Source organism: Nansenia antarctica (genome assembly GCF_963989245.1).
Source record: "Nansenia antarctica genome assembly, chromosome: 4".
NCBI lineage: Eukaryota > Metazoa > Chordata > Actinopteri > Argentiniformes > Microstomatidae > Nansenia > Nansenia antarctica.
Window position 1 is genome coordinate 60,290,250 of NC_137689.1, and position 24,384 is coordinate 60,314,633.

The 24,384-nt window shown below is 44.1% G+C and overlaps 2 protein-coding genes across 2 annotated transcripts in view; one reads left to right on the forward strand and one right to left on the reverse strand.

Moving 5' to 3' along the window:
- Nucleotides 1–254: 254 nt before the first annotated feature.
- Nucleotides 255–20,366, reverse strand: mtrex (Mtr4 exosome RNA helicase; the record flags this gene model as incomplete). The annotated part of the gene is made up of 27 exons (XM_080528234.1): nucleotides 255–383; nucleotides 797–901; nucleotides 1,878–2,040; nucleotides 2,292–2,348; nucleotides 4,478–4,583; nucleotides 5,682–5,845; nucleotides 7,572–7,760; nucleotides 7,944–8,054; nucleotides 9,203–9,331; nucleotides 9,484–9,552; nucleotides 9,713–9,885; nucleotides 10,154–10,304; nucleotides 11,676–11,801; nucleotides 13,095–13,196; nucleotides 13,307–13,417; nucleotides 14,299–14,378; nucleotides 16,811–16,942; nucleotides 17,070–17,190; nucleotides 17,938–18,036; nucleotides 18,159–18,283; nucleotides 18,500–18,590; nucleotides 18,720–18,894; nucleotides 19,123–19,235; nucleotides 19,366–19,428; nucleotides 19,520–19,586; nucleotides 19,686–19,835; nucleotides 20,269–20,366. The coding sequence occupies 27 exons, from the start codon at nucleotides 20,364–20,366 to the stop codon at nucleotides 331–333; spliced, it is 3,123 nt and encodes a 1,040-aa protein (XP_080384360.1). The 3' UTR covers nucleotides 255–330.
- A 409-nt stretch (nucleotides 20,367–20,775) lies between these two features.
- dhx29 (DEAH (Asp-Glu-Ala-His) box polypeptide 29) overlaps nucleotides 20,776–24,384 on the forward strand; it is a gene marked incomplete at its 5' end in the record, with an annotated part of 12,585 nt that continues 8,976 nt past the window's right edge. The window contains 10 exons of the mRNA XM_080528684.1: nucleotides 20,776–20,941; nucleotides 21,354–21,427; nucleotides 21,519–21,632; nucleotides 21,764–21,893; nucleotides 22,182–22,315; nucleotides 22,405–22,548; nucleotides 23,360–23,486; nucleotides 23,586–23,762; nucleotides 23,871–24,039; nucleotides 24,197–24,317. Coding sequence (XP_080384810.1) covers nucleotides 20,776–20,941; nucleotides 21,354–21,427; nucleotides 21,519–21,632; nucleotides 21,764–21,893; nucleotides 22,182–22,315; nucleotides 22,405–22,548; nucleotides 23,360–23,486; nucleotides 23,586–23,762; nucleotides 23,871–24,039; nucleotides 24,197–24,317 — 1,356 coding nt within the window. The remainder of the gene's footprint in view (nucleotides 20,942–21,353; nucleotides 21,428–21,518; nucleotides 21,633–21,763; nucleotides 21,894–22,181; nucleotides 22,316–22,404; nucleotides 22,549–23,359; nucleotides 23,487–23,585; nucleotides 23,763–23,870; nucleotides 24,040–24,196; nucleotides 24,318–24,384) is intronic.

Genomic DNA, 24,384 nt, shown 5'->3' on the forward strand with positions numbered 1-24,384 from the left:
AACTAATATAAATGTACCTGTACAAGCAACAAAACAAAAAAAAAACAAAAAAAAAGACAAACGAACATACTTTTTTTTATCATCTGTATGTAAAATGAAAAATCACTATACAGACTTTTTATTAAAATTGTGTTAAAACTATGTACAAATTTGTGTTGCGCTTTTTGGAAGGAAAAAAAGGAGCCATTATGCTTATTAACATGAACACAAATAATAATAATAATAAAAAAAATATGTTCAGTGTAATTTGTCTAAAGTGTCATGATGAAAGACACACTGAACATACACTCAAATCAACAGTTACAGATCTGTCATACAAAGTACAACCAATCACAGGTAAAGGCTGGCAGCAAACACAATGTCCCTCTTGATCTTTGTAATACCTGGAAGAAAAAACACAACATCATGAGTATACTGTATTTGTAATTTTTTAAAATCAAGCTACAGCTGTGGACTTCACCACATTCAGGTAATGATCACTAATGACATGCATCCTGACAACAACCTGGTCTATAAAACTCATTACTCTAGATCATTTACTGGTGAGGTCACAAGTTAGCTGTAATGAAGTTTCTTAGATTTTGTTAAAACACTACACAGACCCTAGTGTTCTGTCTAACAAGGAGGGAGGTTAGCTTTCATTAACTTTGGTGATACTTAACCTAAATGATTAATTATTTTTTAAACTGAATTTAATAGTCTGTGAGCTGCCTAGATTAAGCTAGGAGGAGGTCTACATGGTAGGCACCCACTTGTGATGATCTTTCTGAGACTGAGAGCCATAATCAGATCTTACCCTCTGCAAACTTGTTCTCCAGCTCAGTATTGCCGATGGCCTTGGCTGCCTGGCACATCTGCCTCAGCAGCTCCTCCAGGCGCCTCATACAGCGGATGATACTCCCTAGGAACAAATCACGGAACACACAAGTGTTGGTGTGTGTGTGTGTGTGTGTGTGTGTGTGTGTGTGTGTGTATACGGCTAAGTGTGTACACACACAACTTTGTGTATACATACACAGAGTTTCGTGTACACACACACTCCCACAGCATCAAATACCACAATCTGATTGTCAGTTCTGTCCAGTGTCATCAGTCTGAGGGCACAGGGGTCACACACAAACAGTTGACATTTCACAGAAATCATGCATTGATGTCTAGAGAGTTGACAAGACAGTTTATATCACAAGCAGATCTGAGGATTGGGCCCACGGTCATTTAAAAGTTGAAATGAAATCACCCTGAAAGGCCTTCAACTCCACCAGAATGACACCACACCGTACCACATCTCCTGTGTCAGAGTGACCCGCACCCCACACAGAGAGGGCTGATACTCCCCCGACTCAACATGAACTCATGGCATCATCCCATATTCTTTAACAGCTTAAATCCATGTGGGATTTGGAGCGAAATGCTCGAAATTATTTGATAGCTGAACTCCCATTTTAATTAAAAAACGGGAGATGCGTGTGTATACGTCAATAAGTTTCACAGAGCCAAATACTAGTGATTTCTCAGTCACTGGGGGATGGAGAGCATTAGAAGGCTCTGTTCAGCTATTTCTCTTCATAAATACCTACAATCTACTCAGTCCTGCTCAAAGTGTGTTGGTGGCTTTTTCTATCATTTCAGTTGACTTCTGATGTGGCTTTTTTTCATTGTTCTTGAAATCATAACAGATGAAGAACAACTACTACCACATCAGAAGTTAATAGAAAACCAAAACGTGTTAAGGTTCACTATTTCCTTTTGGAGGACCATCGATGCATTAATATTCATAACATCTGTGTCAGAGATGCCAAAGCAAAACCCAATGCTATTATAACAGCATATGGACACACCGGAGGGTCTTCTTCGTAATTGATTGCTGAGCGAGTTACCTTCGAAGACGTCGGTCATCTTGCAGATCTGTGCGAAGGTGGATCCGTTGGCCCAGGTGTAGACCACATCCATGAGGTGCGGGCGGAAGTTGCCGAGGTAGGTCTCCTCGTCAACGTCCAGCTTGGCCTCCGCAGACACCTTGGCAATGCGCTTGGCACACTCCTGCCAGGAACACGTTTCAGCACACACATACCTCACACAAAGGAAAACACCCCTTTCACCAAACCTCTACATGACTATGGGCAGAACTTGGCCAAATACTGAAATGGCAGTGTGGGGAGTGGCAGCAAGTCAATAGAATAGTCACACACACATTGTAGTGATGTTGAACATGCCTGTATGCTTGTTTGGTTTACTTTAACAGTGTGAGCCTATGCTAAAACGAGTTGAGCTCTCTGCTGCGTGGTCTTTACCTGCATCTGTCTCAGGGGTCCAGCTAGCTGCTCCGTCAGCTTGGGCATCTCACTGGCCTGGGGGGGGAAAACACAAGAACATAGTGCTATTCTCAGCTATATAAAGAACTCCATATAAGCCAGTCAATAAGACATTAGTCATGATTCTAAAAGCATGCTGGCTCACTTAGCAACAGCACAGAATTTGGAACATCTGCCTTACTTGACTTCTATTGTGCAATATGTGTTCATTTGTAAAGGTTACAAGCATCCAAGCTGTTTTTCCTGCTGGTTAAGGTTGTAATTTGTCTTCAGCAGAGGTGAAGGTGGAGTGGAGACGGGTGGAGTGGAGACGGGTGGAGTGGAGACAGGTGGAGTGGAGACAGGTGGAGTCGTCTTTGTTTCAGTTTAGATAGAACCAGATTAGGGATGGGAATCGAGAACCGGTCCCAGTTGAGAACCAGTTCCGCAGCACCAAAACTCAAGCGTCATAGTATCGTAGGGTGTAAAATGTTTAGTCACAACAAGGACTGTATTCAAGCACTCAGGCTATACCACAATGCCTGGTATCTGATATTTGAGAAAGCTGATAAAGTAGCATGTTATCTATTTAAAATGTGACAAACGAAGTCAAACTAAATGCAACGTCGTGGATTTTAAATGGTAGACGACCTGCACGTCGCTGCCACTGAATAATAACACGGCCATCGATATTTAGCACTCCGTGCCAGATAGTGCTACTAATGTGTCAAAGTGTCTCAAGTGAGGTCAAGGAATCGTGCATATGTTATTAATATATTGCAGTATGTTCTATATTATCTCACTTGAAGTTGTATATAAATGTTCCTTTGGTTTATTATATGGTAATTTGATAATTATATTATGAAATTACTCTTCCAATTAATTAACTGAAAATATGCATAGTTTAATATTATCAGTATGTATAGCATAAGGATACTACTTGCTGCACTGTAGCCTCTTCTAAATAGGACAGACATCAGTCTTCACATGATCTTGTTTTAGCCACACTTTCTAAATTCTAAATGAAGAATTGTTTATTTTATGTGCCAGTTACATTTTATATTTGGTTAATTCCCTTTTGAAAAGGAGTATTGTAATTTATTCAAATGTTACTAGGCATACATTGTTTGTTTTATCAGTCTCAGTTTTAGATTTGTTTTCCAAGTTATATCCTTTTAAGTAAATGAGCATTGTAATTCATTTTAACATGTTCAAATGTTATTAAGCAGACATTCTACACTGTGTTCAGACTCAAGACATAAAACAGCTGTGTTGATGCTGAACCTGTGTACCGGTAGGTCTACTCTTTTTTCTACAAATAAAGGAATTGATAATGGCATCGGTATCGACAACATCTTAACAATTCCCACCCCTAAACCAGACTTAAGTTATACAATACATGACCTATCCAGGGTTCTCCCCAGGAATTCTGAACAATGCAGCGCTGGACAAAAATGTACCACTAAAAATGCTGAATTTACTGAGGAAAATGCTAAAAATTTTAACAACAATGTTGTTGCCGATCAAAGACAGTTACTACATCATTTGTACACACACACACACACACACACACACACACACACACACACACACACACACACACACACACACACACACGACAGACAAGTAGGAGCCCAGCAGTTTAGATACATAAGGACTAAGCCTACACTGCAGACATTTGGATATACAAACACATGGAGCTTCTTACTTCAGCCCACAGCACAAGGCTCACACCCTCAGAGGACAGACAAGCTGGGGCCAGTTTAGAATCTGTTTCTGGACGGGCCAAAGGTCTACTTGGCTGAGTCACTTGAGTTTAGACAGAGGAATTAGTTACTGGGGGGCAGGAGTTGAGCTGAATCCAAAACAAAGGTTTTTCAAACATTTGACACTCAACTATCTTATTGAGAGAGGAGACTTGAGTAGGGGAATTGATTCTACAACAAACTAGAAATTCTAGAGACAGAGAGGAGAACATTACGATGAGATATCGTAATGAGAGTTATAATGTTTGGAGAGGGTGTTCTTGTTGAAAATGCCAAGAATGCATTTTGAGTTGAAGTGTGTGGGAAAGTAGAAGAAAGTAGAAGCTGAGTTTAACTCAGTGTGGGGGGGGAAGCATGAGTGTGTTATGAGTTTGGTTAGGTGTGTGTTGTCCAAGTATTGGGAAGTGAGAGGATGCTTACATTTTCCTGGAACACGAAAACACTGAGCAGAGCTGTGGCCTGTTCGGCAGTCAGGTCATTGAAGAGGCCATTGAATATCATTTCAGTCAGCAGCAGCTCGTCCGCACTGGAGGAAAAACATCAGATCAATACAGACACTGCTCTCAGATCAGTCTCAGTATCCAGAGGGTCCTCAGATGTAACGATAGACTCAACTCACGATTCGAATATTGTATTTTGCACTTCAAACTAAACCCCTCAAAAAGTTCGGAAACGTTATTTTGGTTGATTATTCCTCCTCTTTAATAATACCAATTGGTATTGTATTTTATATCATTGGAAAGCCTGATTAGTCACCTTTACAACGAGGTACAACTTGTAAGGATCATGCATTCGTGGAATGAGCAACACAACTAAACGTGTGGGTAGTGGCCCAAAAATATTTGCCAAAATCCCTTATATTCTTCTGTTGGTAAAAACAAAATCTATTATTGGACAAGGAGTTCACATATTTTCAAGCATAACTGTGAAGAGGTTATAGCTAGCTATCTATGATTTATAAAAAATAATTAACAGCAAGCTATAGCCAAAACTAGGACCGGTGGAGGTGGGCAAGTGAGCTAGTCACATTGAACAGACTACCAAAACAGCAAAATAAAGTGTCTTAACGACAGAAAAAGTAATAGATGTCAGAAATACATTACCTGGCGATTCAATAAGGTAGTTGTATAAGTCACGATATAGTCGTTCGTCCACTTTGATGGAGGCAGACTTAAAGGACACTCATCTACCTCTAGTTCGTAATTTTTTTTCTACATAACGACGCTGATCACTTGTCGCCCGATCGATAACAACATTACATCATTGTATGCCTGATTGGCCATCGGATCTGGGCTCCTAATAGCTAAAAAAGCAATACTGTTTTCTTATTTTATGCTATTAAATTGGCAAAGACCTCGAATTTGAATTGACCGCCTGTCAAGCTAAAGAATGTTTTCACCTAAAAGGAGCGGGGGCATGATGCGAGGGCAAAATACCCGGATGCGTTTCTCTGATAGGGTATAACTTTGAAGGAGCGCAATCAATTTTTCATCTCACTGATTTGAATCGTAACATACTTGTATCGATAATTAACTGTCTCGTGATGCATTGTTACATCCCTACTAAAATGTCTTCGGTCAGAGACGAGGTGTGGTGGCACTGTTGTTTCAGGGGCTGTCCCTACCTGCTGATTTCACAAGCCACTCGGCCCTTCATCTCGATGACATCAGAGGCTGTGGCGAAGCCGAGGCGCCTCAGGACGCGCTTCCTGCACTTGAGCTCGTCCATCTGCAGCACAGTGCGAGCCTTCTTCAGCTCCCGCTTGGCAGCCTTGATGTCCGCCGCAATCTAAGAGACACGCACAGAGGATAAGATGACCGGGCACGCAGAGAAACCTTACTAGGGATGCATCGATGTGAAAATTCAGGGCCAATACAGATTATTCAACACAATGGGCCGATACCGATTATTTGTTATTTATTACCCCATTTGTACCATGGCATAAAATAAATGCAATGCTTACTACAATATGGAACAACTTACATTATTTATTTCTATAAAAAATTTAATGACTCAAACAATGATGCAGTATATGACTATAGCTTTAAGGGCTCAGGGAATTATGAGGCATAAAGTGAAATGAGGAAGCGGGGGGGGGGGGGGGGGGGGGTAGAATAATGGCAAAAAGACACATGATGACTAAAGAACCATGTTTATAAAGTTTAATACTGTTCACTAGAGTCAAGAAGTTCAATAGTCAACCAGAGATGAGATGAGGATCAGTATTGTGTAGCTGACATTGCAAAACATAGGGCAATCCAATCAGTGTGAAAGACCCAGCTGAGACAGGGAGAGAGGGGCTGGGTTAACAGCCTTGCTCTGTCGAGATGCCCATTTTCATCTGTGCTACACACACTGCAACTAACTGTCCCGGCTTAAGACCATTATCCACTTTAGGGCTCACTCAAGTCCATTATAACATGCTGCAGGCCAGTTTGAAAAGAAGGGCGTACTGATGGCACATCAGCTAACTCTCAGGCCACCCAGCATTAGTTAGCTAGCTAGCGATGGGTTAGTGATAGCCCATTTCACATTTTAGGTCGTAACTTGTAGAGCTTTATGGGTCAGAAGACGTACAGTAGCAGGTACACAGATTATCAGATACTAAGATCTAGTACACTGTGTAAACTTGAGTCAGTGAACCAGTACTAGAATAGACAGCGTGGTCTTCGTAGGGAAAGTACTAGGTTGTGTGGCTATGGTTGAAAGCTTCATTGAAGGTCAATCCCATATGGCTGGAGGGTGGCGGTTGACCTCCAGTTGGGATTGGAGATGGTTTTAGAACAGGTGTAAAGCTCTTGTCACGGCCAATCAAAGAGAGTGTAATCTGGTTTGGAGGGATTTCTCAGACCCGTGCTGACCCATGCGAAACATCTCCTCCTCTCTGAGGCAGAGCCCTGGTAACAGCCCTGATTACATGCCATAGGATCCCCTGCCTGTCTGTACCCTCTCACCAGCAGTGACAGGTGGAATAGCTCCACACTGACAGGACACAGAAGAGGGGGAATCTTTTACACACACACACACACACCAAGAAAAGGGTCACAGACTCTTAAAGAGAGGGGACGTAATAGTGAAACAATGTTTTTTTTTTTAAATGTCATCTCCCTCTTTTCCAGCCGTTTCATCACCTCCTCTGCAATCAATTTCAGTTCTGAAAGTTCTGCCAGACTTGGGTGAAAGCAATATCTTATTTCAATCTGATATTGCAATTGCAGCCTCATCCTGTGTTTGTTTTAGTCAATGCGTTGCCATTTCAATCTCGGACAGGAAGAGCGTTCACATTTTCTATCAAACAATGGCTTTGATTTCCATCAATATGGCCGAAAAACTAAGCAAACACATTACTAGTAAGGTGAACTAACAAACCACTACAGACCAATAAGAAGTGCCAGACCAAGTGGCTGTCATGGGGTAGACCTGTAAGATAACTTCATTCCCCAGTACACTATAGCAGCCTTACAGGACATGAGCCAATCAAAGAGACCCCAGTAAGCCCCCCACCCATCCTCACCAGGGCTTTCCTCTCACAGAGTGTGTAGACCGCTTCCAGGCTGGGATCACTGTGCATGGGGTGGGAGTACATCCGGTGTTCAAAGGCCTCCACCTTCTGAACGACCTTCTTCAGGCCCGGGTCTGTGATGCCCATGTCGTCGATGGGGTCCAGCAGGGGCACGCCATCTGGGAAACGCTTCTCGACCTCCTGTGTGTGTGTGTGTGTGTGTGTGTGTGTGGGGGGGGGGGGGCACCATAAATAGACAAAAGGTCTGCTTAACATATTGAACATCTCACACACACTTTTCATGTCCCCTGCATCCTTTGTGTCCCCATTTGCACCACGTTTGAAATAAACCAAATTCTCCACAGTGTTTGCCTGTGTTCTTACCTGTATGGATTTGAGCATGCTCTGTCTGTTGTCATACGGCCGTATGTCTTTGGGGATGTAAAGACGGACTGAACTGATGGAGGTGAGGAGGTGGAGCATAACAGGAACCACCTGATCGGGAAGATTGGAAAAAATCTATCATTCACTACACCAAGCCACCAACACCATCATTGGCAGGGAGAGATGCTTAAGAAAACCTACAAAACAGGGTGTTAAATCCACATACCTCAGAATATAGAAATGATTGCCACACATTAGAAGGGCTCTTAGTCTTGGCACAGTCTAAACACAACCCAATTCAACTAATCCACGTTTTCATTTCACTCCAATCCCCTGTACTCCCAGACAGTTAATACTGGCGAAGCTGTTGGACGTTAGCCCACACAGCCCTGGCCTGTGCACACTGCCTGCCAGACAGCAGAGGCAGCTGGGAGGAGGCGATGGATTCATCTAAATGCGTTTACCAGAAACCAGCCCAAAGAGTAGCAGAGAACGTTTCAGAAAGAGTTTAAGGCTCCTCAGAGATATGGAGGGATAATACAAGAGGCAGCTAAAATCATCTAAACTCAAGAGCTCTAGAGTTCAGGACTGGCTGACAGCACTAAATAACGTTGACTCTGGGACTCTGAAGGGACTGCGCAAAATGGAGGAGAAAGTCTACACAGCAGCAGCAGTTTAATGTACAGTGTTTGGTGGACAGATGATACCCATAGAGTGTGTGTCAAGGAATGCACAACGAATGGGAAACACTGTTGCTCCATTATGAATCATAATGATTGATGGAATGCAGCAGCAACAGCTAATGAATTCAGCTACAAACAGTTGAGTGTGAACCTGAACTGGAAGACATCTCTCGAGCTGGAATGACACTTATGAGGCTTAGAGACCCAAGAAGACGATTACAACATTTCATGGCGCCACGTGTCATTGTAAACAAGAGAGTATCTCTAATGTCCTAAATAATGGCAGAATATTGCCATATGCATATATTCTTTGGAGAAAAAAAGTTTCTGAAACCCTAGTTTCAGAGATGTTGCTCTCTATTTCAGTTTGAGGGAAGCTCTAGGACAGGACACAAAACAGCAGCAGTCTGACCCGGTAACTACATGGCTGTGTGATTTCCTCCACTCTCAAGGACAGTAGTCTACCCACATCGGCTGTGTCTGTGGTCTACAACAAACCACATTAATGTTGGCTTCTACCCTTGAACAGACTACCAGACCAGGCGAATCCAGTCTCGAGTCCTAGCATCTACACACCTGCATCTCTCCCTTCTCCCCAGGGGCTGCAGGCTTCGCTGCCTCTGTGGCTGCGTTCTTCACACTCTCCTTACTGCAGTGGACCAGTACCTCCACCACGTACAGGGGCTCCTGATCACCTGGAACAGCCTAGGGAGGAGAGAAACACACACTCCACATGACTACAATGCTATCAAAGCATCTAAGCCAGGAGGACAACAGACTAAAGAATGTGACATTACAGTAGTGTGACAACGCAAGAACAGTCTCAGGTCTACAAATTCAAAAATATAAAAGAATACCTTCACATTTGCCTTCTTAGAGAAATTAACCACCACACCCCATCCATAGTCAGCATCTTCATTTTTGACCTGTAAAAAAAGTAATGTTTGGATACTCAGAAACAAGATAATTTCCTTCCATGGTATGAAAGAGATGTCAGTATGTGGTTGCCTCATTGAATCCCACACACAGAATAATTGGAGTGCGTGGTGCAGCCAGGCAAAAGTATGACTGGTATTTGGTCCTAACCTTGACCAGTCTCCCAGGCTGGAGGAAGGGCAGGCAGTATTTGGGTTTGTGGATGAATTCTTCTATCTCCTTGGCCAGCTTGGCTAGCTGCTGGCGGATCTTGTAATAGGTCACAACGCTCTCCTCGTTGGGGATCTCGATGGCATTATACATCCCCTCCAACTTGGTCATCTCTGTGGAAAATCAGTCACATTCAACACATTCTCCACAGCAAAACACACGGTATGGAAGCAACAGTTAACACTTGAGGATATACACATGGTCTTCATATGGTCCAATGATACACCCACTACCACACAAGCATTCAACAGAACAGTCTACCAAATCAGCCTGGAGTGGCGTGTTACTCTGCATTAAGTAAAAAAGATACTTTATGCAAAGTCTAGAGAGGGTTGGTGTGTGTGTGTGTGTGTGTGTGTGTGTGTGCATGTGTGCACTCACGCTCCACAACCCCAGGAACAGCTCTGTAGTGCTGGAACTGGTAGAAGGACTTCTCCAGCATGTACTCTGGGTTGATCTCCTCCACACGCAGCAGGTTCAACACCATGTTGTAGGTGAGGTGGAAGGCACTGTTCAGAGGGTCTGCAGTGCCCTGGGGGAGAGGAAAAAAGGGTCATACACATTCATTCATCAGACACACTATGTTAGACAGGCTGTGTCCTTTTACACACTTTATTAGGGACACCTGTACACCTGTCAACAATCCAAGCTGGTGGAGGTGATGTAATGGGGTGGGGAATGTTTTCTTGGCACACTTTGGGCCCGTTAATACCACAGCCTATGAGTATTGTGACTGACCATGTGCATCCCTTCATGGCCACAATGTACCCATCTTCTATTGGCATGACTTCCAGCATGATAATGCACCATGTCACAAAGCAAAAGTAATCTCAAACTGGTTTCATGAACATGACAATAAGTTCAGGTTTTTTCAGTGGCCTTCCCAGTCACCGGATCTGAATCCAATTGAACACCTTTGGGATGTGGTAGAACAAGAGAGTCACAGCTTGAAAGTGCACCCGAAAAATCTGATGCAATCATGTCATCATGGACCAGAAATTCAAAGGAATGTTTCCAACATCATCAATCAATACCATGAAGAATTGTGGCTGTTTTGAGAGCAAACAGACTATGAAACAAACGATGAAATCACATTAGTATTATCCAAGGACGGAGACCCCTCCGGTAAGCCGAGGGCAGTTTCATAGAATTCCTTTCGCAATCAAAACAGTTCTTTGGTTTCGTGGAGATTACCACAGTACTGTTAAGAGAAATGAGATCTACCCCCACAGACCAGCACTTTTCTGGGCCATTAATCTGTCATGCGTAGGACCAGGATAAGGCATGTTGTCATCCTGTAAAGTGGCTGTTGTGTAAGACTTAATGGACCCAGACTGAAGACCAACACCCCAGCAGACCAGAAACCTCACTTTTACCCTGGAGAAGACTTCTATTCCGCAACTCTTTGTTTGTAGGGGGGTTTGAAGCCTGGAGCTAGTTAACCACAGGTCCAGAGAACTCCCTGATCATATCAAGAACCCATAAAGACTGCCTGAAGCTTAGCCATAAGTGTGTTTGATAATGACCTGAGGGGTCAAGATGGAGCTCAGTGACCTAGCGGAGACCCTTTAAAGAACTCTCTCAGGGTTGAGGACACAAAGGTCTTGACTGTAGTTGTGATTATAAATAGAGACCGCTGCTCTCCACCCCAGTGGCGCAATCACTCACATGACCGATCATTCTAAAAGCGTGGCGGATGGAGTCGTTTTAGCTAAACGCTGGGAAGCGTCTGGCGCAGGGTGACATCAGCACAGTGCGCGGGGGGGGGGGGAGTTAAGTAAATTAAGTAAATAGCCTCCAATAATTTCTGCAGCCAGGCCAGTCAATCACCCGTGTATCATGACTGAAGCAGTGTATCACCACACACACACACACACACACACACACACACACACACACAAACCTTCAGCAACTGCTTCCCAATAGTTGGACTCATCTTCTCATCCACCATGAAGATGACGATGCCCCTCTCGTCCATCCCTCTTCTGCCTGCACGGCCCGACATCTGGATGTACTCTCCAGACGTGATCTAACAGGGGAACACAACACGTTAATACTGAATAAACATAAACATCTGACTGACGTGTTGGGTTTGGTTCCAGGTAGAAGGAAAACCAAGTCAACTTAGTCATAAGAAGTAGAGGACGGATTCATACACAGAGTCAAAGACCATTGTTTCAAGCTTGAAGAGTCAGCAGAGGTTGTTGCTGAAGCTAGCTTGCTGACATTGTTTCATGCAGGTAACATTAGGTTAGGTACATTGTGTGATCTGTTGGTCTGTGTAGCTAAAATAAACAGGATTTTGCGGCTTTAAACCTATGTATGTCTATTCATTGATTCACTCGTATACCAAATCCATTTTAATTGAAAACTGTTGCTTCTCGTGTCAAATATTGATACAGTAGGTGATTAAAATGCGATTAATTAATTACGAAGCCTCTAATTCATTGGATTAATTGTTTTAATTGCGTCCCACCTCTAATTAAGATATTTGGTCTTGGGACTAGAAATCCACGAACGGTTAGTGCCATTGTCATGCGAATTTGATCAAATGCTCTGGCTCAGGCGGTGCTCTACTCATCTTACATTAATGGACTGTAGTGAAAGCTGGGGGGGGGGGGGTTATTAGACTATATGACTGCGTGGTGCTTCTGGTACCGTCAGCCCACTCCAGATGTTCCTCTTGGACAGCAGCTTTTCTTTCTCTCTCTACCAGAGCCAGAGGGGTAATGATATGGGCCTTTTATTCCCAACAGATTGATTCACGGCCCTCAGCTCACACAAACAATACGTGGCTGTTTATCAGGGCCTGGCTCTGCGGCCTTATAAAGGCATCACGGCGGCCATGGGGAACGGCGCGCAGAGCCGAGCGGGAACCGTGAGGCCGTAAACAAGGAGACGGAGAGAGAGCGTAGGCAATATGTCAACTATGACCCGGGGCACAGTTGTAAGGTTGCAGCATAGCAGGGATCACCAAGACAGAGATATACACATGTATTGAATTTACCTCATGATCCGACTACCTCAATCATCTCAGGGGCTGATGAAATGTTATGATGAAGAGAATGCGCTTATAATGCTGACATGTTATGGCACTGTTCATGCTGATGTGGCACAGGCAGAGAGCAGGGTTTAAACAGATGCAGAGGGAGGGAATATTCAACACTAATTGGACACAGGACTTGTGTGGGGCTTGGGGCACCTCCATCATTGACGTGCCACGTTTTTAAAAAGAAGTCAGCTAATGCACATAAAGATCTGAAACCAGGTTACGGTAATAATACATGTACTGTGCAGTTACTGTAGAAGAGAGGGTTATTACCCAGCGGAAGTCTTTGCCGTCAAATTTGCGTGCGCTGGTGAAGAGGACGGTGCGGGCAGGCATGTTGATCCCCATGGCAAAGGTCTCTGTGGCAAACAGGGCCTGAGGAGAGAGAGAAAACATGTCATATAGACGCCTGGCCTCACTCATACAGGAACAGTGACAGTGTTGGTCACGTTGTGATTGTGAAGGAGGTGAGTTCCAAGCCCCACCTTAAGCAGTCCCTCGCCGAAGAGGATCTCAATGGTCTCCTTCAGGATGGGGAGGAGTCCTCCGTGGTGGATACCAATACCCCTCTTCAGTAAGGGCAGAACATGCTCCACCTGGAAACACACACACACAAAAATGTATGAGTCATCCATTGAAGAAAAAGAAAAACAGCCTGTGCCCTTCTGTGGAGCCATGTTCTCACATGGTTATATCGCAATCAGAACCCCCGGTCAGACCCAGCTCTCGCAGCCTTCTTCTCCTGACATCTCCATCACCCATGACCACCACAGAGCCTAGCTAATAAACAACACCACCGAAACAAAGACGTAGGGGACAAATCCAAACCAGCCTGAACTGCATAAACGGGCAGAGAGAAATCAAAACGCTGTGTGTGTGTGTGTGTAATCAAAGCCACCAGCCTGAGCCACGGAGGGTGGAAACTTTTACAGGCCCTCTTAAAAACAGAAACTCAGAAATATCTCCACCATGTCAGCGAGGCATTACAGAACAAGTTCGCACAGTCATGCTGTGCTTTGCTGTGGCTTGTGTGGTGGGGCTATATATCCACTTATGACCAGGACATCAAGAAGACTAGCTTTCACAGACTTATTTATTAGTGTGTGAGGGAATACTACGGGAGTATACTACACATTACCGTTTGTTTGTTTTTTTCAGATGAGGAGAAGAAGCTTGTGGAGGAAGTGTTTTTTTGAGCCTCTGTTGACATTGTGTGGCTTCGTGTATGAAATGGTAACACTTCTTGGCGCTTTTAAAGCCTAGCGTGATGAGAGCTCAGTTCATAAAAGGGCACATTAGGAAATGGGGAGTTTTTTTTATGACCGCTAACAAGGCGCCAGAAGAGGGCTGATTCAAGTGAGAACAGTATGTAGGCTATGTAAGCAAACAAGACACTCCATGTGACCAGTGAGTGTGGTGGGTACACCCACGGGTCTCTTCATACTCAACTAGCCAGAGAATTAGACACCTAACTCACCTGAGGAAGCTTCTTGTCTTCATCTGACAGGCAGTCAATGGCATTGTTAAAAACTTCCTCCACAAGCTTCTTCTCCTCCTCTGAAAAAAACAAACAAACAAACGGTAATTGACATGAAGGGTTAACTGACTCGGACTATACATCCAGACATCAACAGTGTAGCCAGTGCCCCCCTACACACACACACACACACACACACACACACACACACACACACACACACACACACACACACACACACACACACACACATCCCCGAAAGGGTGGAAGTGAGGCCAACTGGAACCCTCAGCCATTTTCATATTCAAATACATGCAATTGTACTTGCACACTGTGGGTGTATCTGTCTCCCGACAGGACCCAACAGATAAGTGGCCATAGTGAGACTGCCACGGTCCACTGTAAAGTCCCACAGTCCCAGTAAAAAAAACACCCTGACAGAACCAGCAGACACACCACAGCTGTCACACTGCCTTACATTAGCACTTTGGCCTAGGACCTATACTTACTCTCTAAAAACACTGACTGACACACACGCAGACACACGTCTCTAGTCATTTCATAAACATAGAATACTGCTAATGTTCTGTCTCCGAGGCCCCAACAGACACATGTACTTGAGCTAATGGGTTTTAAGACTACATGTTCTCACCACAGTGAGTGCATATGACCAAATACAGTATCTGCTGCAACATACAGAAGTGAGCCTGTGCAGCCCAACTACCACCAGAGATAGTCAGTTGACTAGAAAGCACATAAGGTGCTCTGCCTCAACCTAATGTGTGTGACCTATTTTATAGAGACACCTACCACCTGTGTCTATGTAACAGAGAGCTGACATGTGCCTATATGTTACAGAGTCAGTCTGAGGCTGCATAGTTCAGGGCAGGCAGGCTGACTGTTCCATAAACAATGAGCCCAGAAACAATGTGACATAAGGAAATAGACCCCAGCCAGAACAGTTCAAGAGAGAGAGAGAGAGAGAGAGAACCTGGCTCTCCCTTCATATAGTCTTCCGCAGCCCTATTGTGACTAGGGATGCTCCGATCTGGATTTTTGGGGCCGATACCGATCACCGATATTTTTCCTCAAGATCAACCGATACCGATACCGATTTTTTTAAAAATACATAACTGTAGGCCTACTGACTGGATAGCCTACATATTTTTTGCTTTTTAGACAAAAGTTTTGATCCATTAGGCACCAAGCAAACGCAGACCCATTTTTATGGCATAGTAAAAGTCTGGCCTATCACCCAGTTAGGGCCTGAAGCCCAAGTCAGTGATATGGCTGTATAAAAGACATCATAAACGTGGCCTTCATGGTTTACATACTGTTACATCCTCCTATGTTTTCTGTTCAGTTATCTGTCTTCCCCAGGGAAAAAAAAAAAAAAAAAAAAAAAGAAAGATCGGTTTTTGCGATCGGCCATTTTTGCCGATCACCGATCGAGTCATTTGGAGTGAAATCGGCCGATTTAAATCGGTGGCCGATAAATCGGAGCATCCCTAATTGTGACCCTCCTACCTGTGGCATAAACGACTGTACAGCTGAACATGGGGCCAGCAACAGTTTCTAAAAATACTGAAATGAAACCAGGTCTAATCCCACAGCAAACTTCACAGATCATTTTTGCCTCTCCATATACTGACAGATATCTCAGAAGTTCTCTCAAAGATTACTTTGTATCGGGCCGATCCCATGCCCATCCCATTTACCGATCCCATGCCATTACGTAAGTCATAAAAACGTCCCAAACATGAGTGTCATTACTTCACACTTGAGACACACACCAGTAAAACAGCTTGTTACAAACATTTGTAAGGCAAGTATTTTGATGGATGGCAGTAGCATTTCACATTCAAATAACAAGCCTTTAAAAGGATCGTACTTGGTATTGGCCGATTCAGTACTCAGAAAGGTTTTCAGCAATGACATATTTTTCTGCATGTATTCCATGCTTGTTGATAAAAGACAGGATCTGCGATCAATACAACATTTCTTCCCTTGGGGACTAATCCATCAATGCATCTTTTCACTTTAAGAGGAGCATATATCTAGAAACAGCTGATAATGCACAATGGCCATATTCATCTCTGATGGAGGAGACCGTTCACATTGTCCCCCAGACTGGCTGGCATTTGTTGCACTCCAAGCTAATTCACTTACTTGAATCACACACAGCGTGAAGTTTCGCCAGAAATGCAGGGCTGAGGGCTCTGTGATTCACAGTTAACCAATTCACTATGCAGGCCAGATTTACCCTGCTCATGGTCACAACTGAACCACATCAGGTAACGCAGCCTACCAGAGACGTTTCTCAACACAACAGCGAGAGGTTCTTTGTATCCAGTATGAAACTGTATCTAGTATGAAATGAAATTCAAATCAGTGAATGTTAGTTTCCTCACACAGTCGGCTGGAGAGACGGAACAAATTAATTTATACACTTAATATTAAACATTGCATAACTTCTGACTGATGGTAATAATAAAAAGCTCAAAGGGAGTACCTGTGTTAAAGTCCAGCTTTGACACCTGCAGGGCGTAGGCCTCACACTCCTTCTTACTGAAGCTGAAGATGATGACGGGTTGGAAGTTTCTTTCCATAATCATCTTTACTATCTTAAAGACATTAGATGGCCCTGAGGGAGAGACGCACACCACATTCAATATGCTTTAAATCAGATGACTTTCACACAACACTGAATCACTCATTGAAATGATGGTCTCATGAAATGAAAAACCATGGTGCATCTCACACACACATACCTTTTGTTCCACCTCTACGTCCTCTGGGGTCCCACTTGCCCCCTCCACTGCTGGCCCCAGAGTCACCTGCATCCCTCAGCACCTGCATGGCTGTGTTGAAGTTGTCCTCTCTGAATTCTCCCTGGGGGAAGACCACATCACAAGACACGCATTAACATTCAATTATTAATTCCCCAGGGTCAAAGACGATTTTTTACATTTGGACCACTAACATTTTTTCCCCATTCAAATAAACTCGAATTAACAGACATAACTAATGGCGGCTCTTAATAATACAATATACACAATACACAGGTAGGGATGAAAATTGCTAAGATCTGATACAGCTTCTATTATCGATTCTGCTTATCGGTTCGATTCTTTATTGATTCCCTAATCGATTTCTGATCAATAAATAAATGCGTTCGTAAATATGCTCTGGTTTCAATATCATAGTACTCTGAAATCAGTTAAGTTACGAACAGCCAGTTAAGTCTTACAAACTAACTGTAATCATGGCGGACACCAACGATAATACTACCATCATACAAGATCCTTACATCCCACCATATGTTTCAAAGGATACAACGTTCTTATGTACTGGAGACGGGACAGGTGCGTGAGACTGCTATATACATCTGCCCTATATCATACCTCTGTTTTATATGTATTTATCAGCATATTTTTCGCTAAAAAACAGAGGTATGATATATGGCAGATATATTATATGGCATATGGCAGTCTCACCTGCTTGTCTCGTTCCAGTTCTGCATCTAGTTGAATGTGTGATTCAAGACCCGGGTGGTAGCCATGTGTGAAAGGAAGCAAGGGATTCCATGCAATTTACATGGAACTATGTGTGAAAAGGGCTTCTGTGTGTGTGACTTACATTCTCGTCCACCACAAGGTGGAGTCCATCGCCACCTGCTGGGAAGATGTAGTGCTGCAGGGGGGTGGGCCGGTAGTCTGTGTACACCACGTGGCACGGCTGCATAGAGACGAGATGTCAATATTAGAAGCATGCAATCCTGTACTTGTAATATGTATTGTATTAGATCTTATCTTTCAACCAATGCATGTAGGTATTAAAGGGTTCCAACTTAAACCCACCTGCTTATGGAGGTGGCAGATCCACTCTGCAAACTGCTTGGCGTTGGGGATGGTGGCAGACAGGAACACATAGTGCACATTGTCAGGAAGCAGGATGATAGTCTCCTCCCAGACCACACCACGCTCTGCAGAGAGAAAGCATTTAGCATTGGCATTTAGATTTCAGGAACAGGACCAGTGACAATGTTGCCAAATTGTGATGAAACCAATTAGGTATTAGGGTAGAGGAGGCATTGACATTAAGGACAGTGTTGTTGGTAAAGTGCTATGCTGTTAACTTGTTGAACGATATTGCCTTGCCAAAACAACACTGAGTAGTGTTTTGTTGTGATCCCACACACCTGCATCTCTCATGTAGTGGATCTCGTCGAAGATAACCCAGGCCATCTCCCTCATCACCTCAGAGCCTCTGTACAACATGCTCCTCAAGATCTGAAACAAGATTCAATGAAGTCTAATTAATATTCCAGAACATATGAATAAACCCTCCAAAACCATATAAATAACAGAGAAATAAACCCTCCATTAGCAGCAACATACTAGATAATGTCACTGTCGTACCTCAGTGGTCATGACTAGGCAGGAGGCTGTGGGGTTGATGGTGACATCACCGGTCATCAGACCGACATCCTGGAACTCCTCATACATCTCCCTGTACTTCTGGTTACTCAGAGCTTTGATGGGGCTGGTGAAGATCACTCTCTGCTTCTCCCTTAGGGCTAGAGCAATGGCATACCTGTAAGACAGGATAGAGAGAGGCAGAAAAGGGAAGTAAGAGGCATTGTGTTTCTCTTTCAGTGTTTCACTCAAGAAAACATTGCAAAATTCCCCAGTATGGTCGAGTGATCTAGCACCATGGCCTACAGTGCACACATGGGGCGGCTGTGGCTCAGGAGGTAGAGCCAGCGTCTAATGACTGCAAGTTTGGCGGTTCGTGCAGAGACCCTCGGCGAGTCAAACTTACTCTGCACACACAGTCTTTCCAGCTGAGGTGTGGGCAGACACAAGCACAGACTGGTTGTTTTCGATACACAGAAGGGCCTCACGTTGGAAGGGGTCCAGAACGAAAGGGTACTCCTACAGGAAAAATACCAGGAGGATTTTACAACACTACACATAGGTGGGGGCTTCAATTGAAAAGGCAGTAGTCATTCAAGGGCATATTTTTCAGACTGTTATTTTTTGTCTCATAATTAGACAGAAGTACCTTTGCTGCCTTTCCCACTCGAGGCTTTAGCTGTACATACTCCTCGTCGGCTGGCAGGGCCACCTGTTTAAGTAAGAAAAGCACATTTTCACAAAGTGGACATAAATGGTAGCCTAATACTTCACGTGCCAAAACATTATGTGTGAGCGCTCACCTCATGAGTGCATCCTTCCACTGTCTCAACTGGCACCACCTTCACTTTGGGCATTAGGTCTGCGAGACTGAAAGGACATTCAAAATGAGTCCCCAACATCACACATTGTATACTTGATGAGTTACATCTGAAATCTGAAGTGTTGTTCAAAGTCATGTGGTCTTACTTTGTCTCCTCTGTGGAGACTGTCACAATCTTGGGCTTCTTCCCAAACACAACTTCATCTGTGCCATCGTTGTCTGCTTCCCTCTTGGTCTTGGTAACAGCGCGAGCGTCATCCTCTCCTTTGCCATTTTTACTGGCTGCCTTCTTAACACTGGAGAGAGGGGGGGGGGCAGTAATTAGTCGTATGTGGCTAACTAACACATGTATAACATTTTATTTGTTTAAACAGGGATACAGTGCAACAACTCGAAGTACATTTACAAGAGGAATACATCTGCAAAAAATATATTAGTATGAATGGGTAAAATGAGTAGCATGTGGGATAGCTGACCGCCAATCATTCTACGTGTGTAGCTACGAGTCCAACATACTATGTCAACAGCTAGCCTAGCCAAGCTAGCTAGCCAAGTATCTATCTGGCTGCTACAGGTCTCTTATGGCTATAACGTGGACAGGAGCTAGCCTAGCATAGCATTGCCTAGCCACTGCATGATGCGGTCTGTGCATGCTGCTCTCTCTGCCTGTTATTACTTAGGTGAACTATAGAAACCCCGTCACCGACAGAAACATGACAGCATACATACCCTGTTTCAGGTGCCGTGGGGGCAACTTTGGTCTTAGTAGAAGGAGTTTGTTCCTCATCAAACACGCTGAACAAATCGTCTCCAAAAGCGTCCGCCATCTTTGTGTCAGGACACAACTCCCACAATGCAATATTTACCACATAGACTACTACTACGGCAACAACGAAGGACCAATTCACAGGAAAGCGAAATATTTCGTGCTGTTTTATCACTCAGCCAACTAGCCACGCAGCGATCCAGCTCCTGGCGATGTGCTTAGACTCGAGTGTTGTCAGTCTTTTATACTACTGCTACTCTAGGGATAGCTAAGCTCCGTTACAACGTGTGTGTAATAAAAGTCACAGTCATTGAAACTTGTGTTGATTTTGGTGCCTGTCAGGCAGGTTACAACTTAAGCGTGCTAGCTACTCGGGTTAGCCATCATCTGTTTAGCTGGCTGGCATAGACACACTTTTGAGTGACATTGGAGTAAGTTAGCTATCAGTTGGCAGATGTTTTGCGACACCGATGGGTGGAAAGAAGAAGAAATCAGCAGCTGTACCTCCTGGACCCCCAGCAGCTGCAGTGGGCGATGGACCAGCGTGTGGACCCGGCGTGGCTGAGCCCTCCACTGGGAAGAAAGCACAGAAGCCCATTCCTGCCAAAGCTACCGCGAAAGAAAACAAACCAAAAGGTAATGTCATCTCTCTCAAATTGTACACGTTTTAGAACACCCCTTACACCCCTATCTATCTACCCTCCCTCCACCCCCACCCAGAGAGCTTTGGACTGTCTGGATATGAACACTTGAACACTTGATCTCTGCACTTTATATTTATATTAATTATGACTCTTGCACTGATGTTGGTTTGCACTGTCTTGTCCTGTCTTGCACATGTCCTGCTGTAAACCGTGCTCCACTGTCCCAAACCAAATTCCTAACATGTTTACATGTCATGGCAATAAAGTCTTCTGATTCTGATTCTTCTTCTGAAAATGTTTCAGTAGTTGTTATAGCTTGAGATTCACTGATCTCATATCTTGTAACAGTAACCAAACCTGTCATATCTGTTTGATGCTGAGACCCCCTCCTTGTTTTTTGACAGGTCCAAAGACCTACAGCCTCACAAACACAGCCCAGGTTGACACAGGAGGAGTCTCTGACAAGTCTATTCTCAAAGTGAGTGTCCATCCAGATGCAACTGAATCTTTCTGACATCTGCAGCCGTATTAGTTTATAAATGGCCGTTGACATGTTTCTGTTGTTTCAGGTTGTAATTCAAGCAGATCTGGAGAAGAAAATCATCAAGCTGATCAATGATTTCAGGCTAGAAAATGGAGACAAAGGACCAATATCATTAAGGCTTACTAACAGGAAACTGCTGGTAAAGAATATGAGTTTGTACTGATTGAAGGATATAGTGTCTTGTAGGACTTTGATATCTGTCACATTTCCTTAAGTCATTTGTTTAGAGGCACACTGTCATGGGTAACACATGTAAATTGTGTTTTACAGGATCTTTACACAGCTCTGCAAAAATTCAACTTTAAGACTGAGCACATTGAGGAAGCCATGAAAAGCAGTGTGCTGTATGGAGGAGACCTGCACTCTGCGCTTGATTGGCTGTGCCTTAACCTTAGAGATGGTAAACAAATATTTTTAAAAAGGCATTCGCAGTGTCTTGATCAGAGGTCCTGCATACTGATTTACATTTAGGCCTAATGTTATTGCGTTTTCACCTCTGATCACAACCTAATTTATCATTGATCCCAATGGCTGATTAATTTCTCTCTCTCTCTCTCTCTCTCTCTCTCTCTCGCTCTCTCTCTCTCTCTCTCTCTCTCTCTCTCTCTCTCTCTCTCTCTCTCTCTCTCTCTCTCTCTCTCGCTCTCTCTCTCCTTTCCATTTACCTCTCCACCTCTCTTTTTGACAGAGGAACTACCAGCGGGCTTCAGCCAGAGGATGCAGGAGGAGAACCACAAGACCAAACCTAAGTTCCAGCCTCCCACTCAAAGCCAAGCACCACTACGTGAGGCTCCCATAGAGTCCAAGAAGGAGGCAGCTAAGGTGGGGGGGGGTCGGAATCTTTACTTCACAGTGAGTCAGTGTTGGCTGTGAACTCATCAGTGATCTCCATGTTATCTCTGTGTGGACAGGCTCCTGTAAAAGATGATGGTGCCAGTATGAAGGAGTGGATCCTGAGATACGCTGAGCAGTCCAGTGAGGAGAGCAGTGGGGAGGAGCTAGAGGAGAGTGGAAAGAAGGCCCGGAACCCTGAACTGGATGAGAAGTTTGATCCAGTAAGCTAAGCTCAGTAATGATATCACACTGATGAATAATGTATATTATTATTATTATTATTATTATTATTATTATTATTATTATTATTATTATTATTATTATTAATTTTTTTAATTTAATCATTTTTTAATCAATTTTGTTAAGATGTATATCATCTGAACAGGTAGATGTTCTTCCTGCTAGGCTCTAGGCCTGCCGCACCTCCACCTCCGGTGCCTACTGGTTAGCTGTAGAGTCATCAGCTGGGGACCACCGCTCACAGATGTTTCGCCCCTTAACCCAGAACATCTCCTGGTGGCGAGGCAGTGAACAGGGACGTCTCCCTGACACTCCCTGCAGCTAACCTTCTTCAAGAGTTGCTTGCTCCCCATGCCTTGTCAGCCAAAGCCAAAAGCTTGCCTTCTCTGCATTGTTACCCCATAGCCCTAGGTCCTTTAGCAGACGCTGTTGAGGCCGATGACACTGTGGTTTTTGACCCGGCCTTGGATCCCATTTGTCTGACCTGCCCTTTCCTGGGCAGTGCAAGGTTTCTTACGGCTACCGCCACCACACTTCTTCTTTCCCATATGGATGCGAAATCCCCTGAGTGTTGTTGTTTTTTCCCATCCACACCTGCACTTCCGAAGAGTCCTCGTCTCATTTGTCATTGTCCTTGCGTTCGTTGATGAATGAATTCTCCAGATGACATTCTGACCATATTATCGCCTGGTTTACTCTTGGTTATCTGTAACAACTGAGGTTTGTTTGGGTGGTATTGTCATTCTGGTTTATGGTGGCTGTGTTATTCACTTGTGTTGTTGTGTTGTGTAGAACGACAGGTATCTCGTGCTCACGGCTCAGCTGTACGATGCCAAGGACATGGCAGCTGTTGCCAAGGCCAAGAGGGACAAAGCAGCGCAAAGGATGGCACAGGACAGAATCAGAATCATCAATCAAGGTCTGTCTGGGTGCTCCATCGCCAATGTCAAAGACAAATGTGTTGTTTTTATTTTCATGTCAAATGATGTTGATGGTGATATTTCTGTTCATGTTGCAGAGATGAAGCCTCTAGAATCTCATCCTATGTTCAACTCAGCGATCAAAGTTGTAGACACACCCAAAGAGGAAACCACCAAGAAACCACCCCCTCTGACTGTGGTGAAGGAGGACCTCAACTTCAGCCTATTTGAACAAGCCGCAAAACCCCCTGCAGAAAAGCCCCCTGCAGAGAAAAGTACAAAACATACATGTGTTAAGTTCTGTCAACTTGGTATGGGTGTGAAACCATGGTTGTCTGTTAATCCATGTGACATCTAATCTCTGCATGTCTGTTTCTCCTCAGTAGTGAAAAAGAACGAGCCCAAAGACATCAGGGACTTTGACTATACAGCACGCAGCTGGACTGGCAAGTCACCCAAGCAGTTTCTCATTGACTGGGTCAGGAAGAACCTCCCTAAAAGTCCTGCACCCTCCTTTCAGAAAGTTCCTGCAGGGAGATATTGGAAGTGCAGGTGTGTGGTTCAATCCGTTGATATTTAATTGTTGGCATAGTCAGAGTCTGCATCTGGTACATTTGGACAGATATAGTCGTCCAGAGTTAGAGTTCAGTTAATAGATAGTGTCTGACTATGTAAAGTTTTGTTTTTGAACTGACACTATTCCCCCCAGGGTTCGCGTCCAGAGGCTGGATGATGTTTTGGAGGTGTGTCCCACCATCCTCACTGAGGACGGCATGCAGGCTCAACACCTAGGAGCTACACTGGCCCTCTACAACCTGGTTAAAGGACAGGTGGGTTCACACTGTATACAACCATTCGTGTTAAAGCACAGGTGTTTGTCATGTATGGCTCATGTCG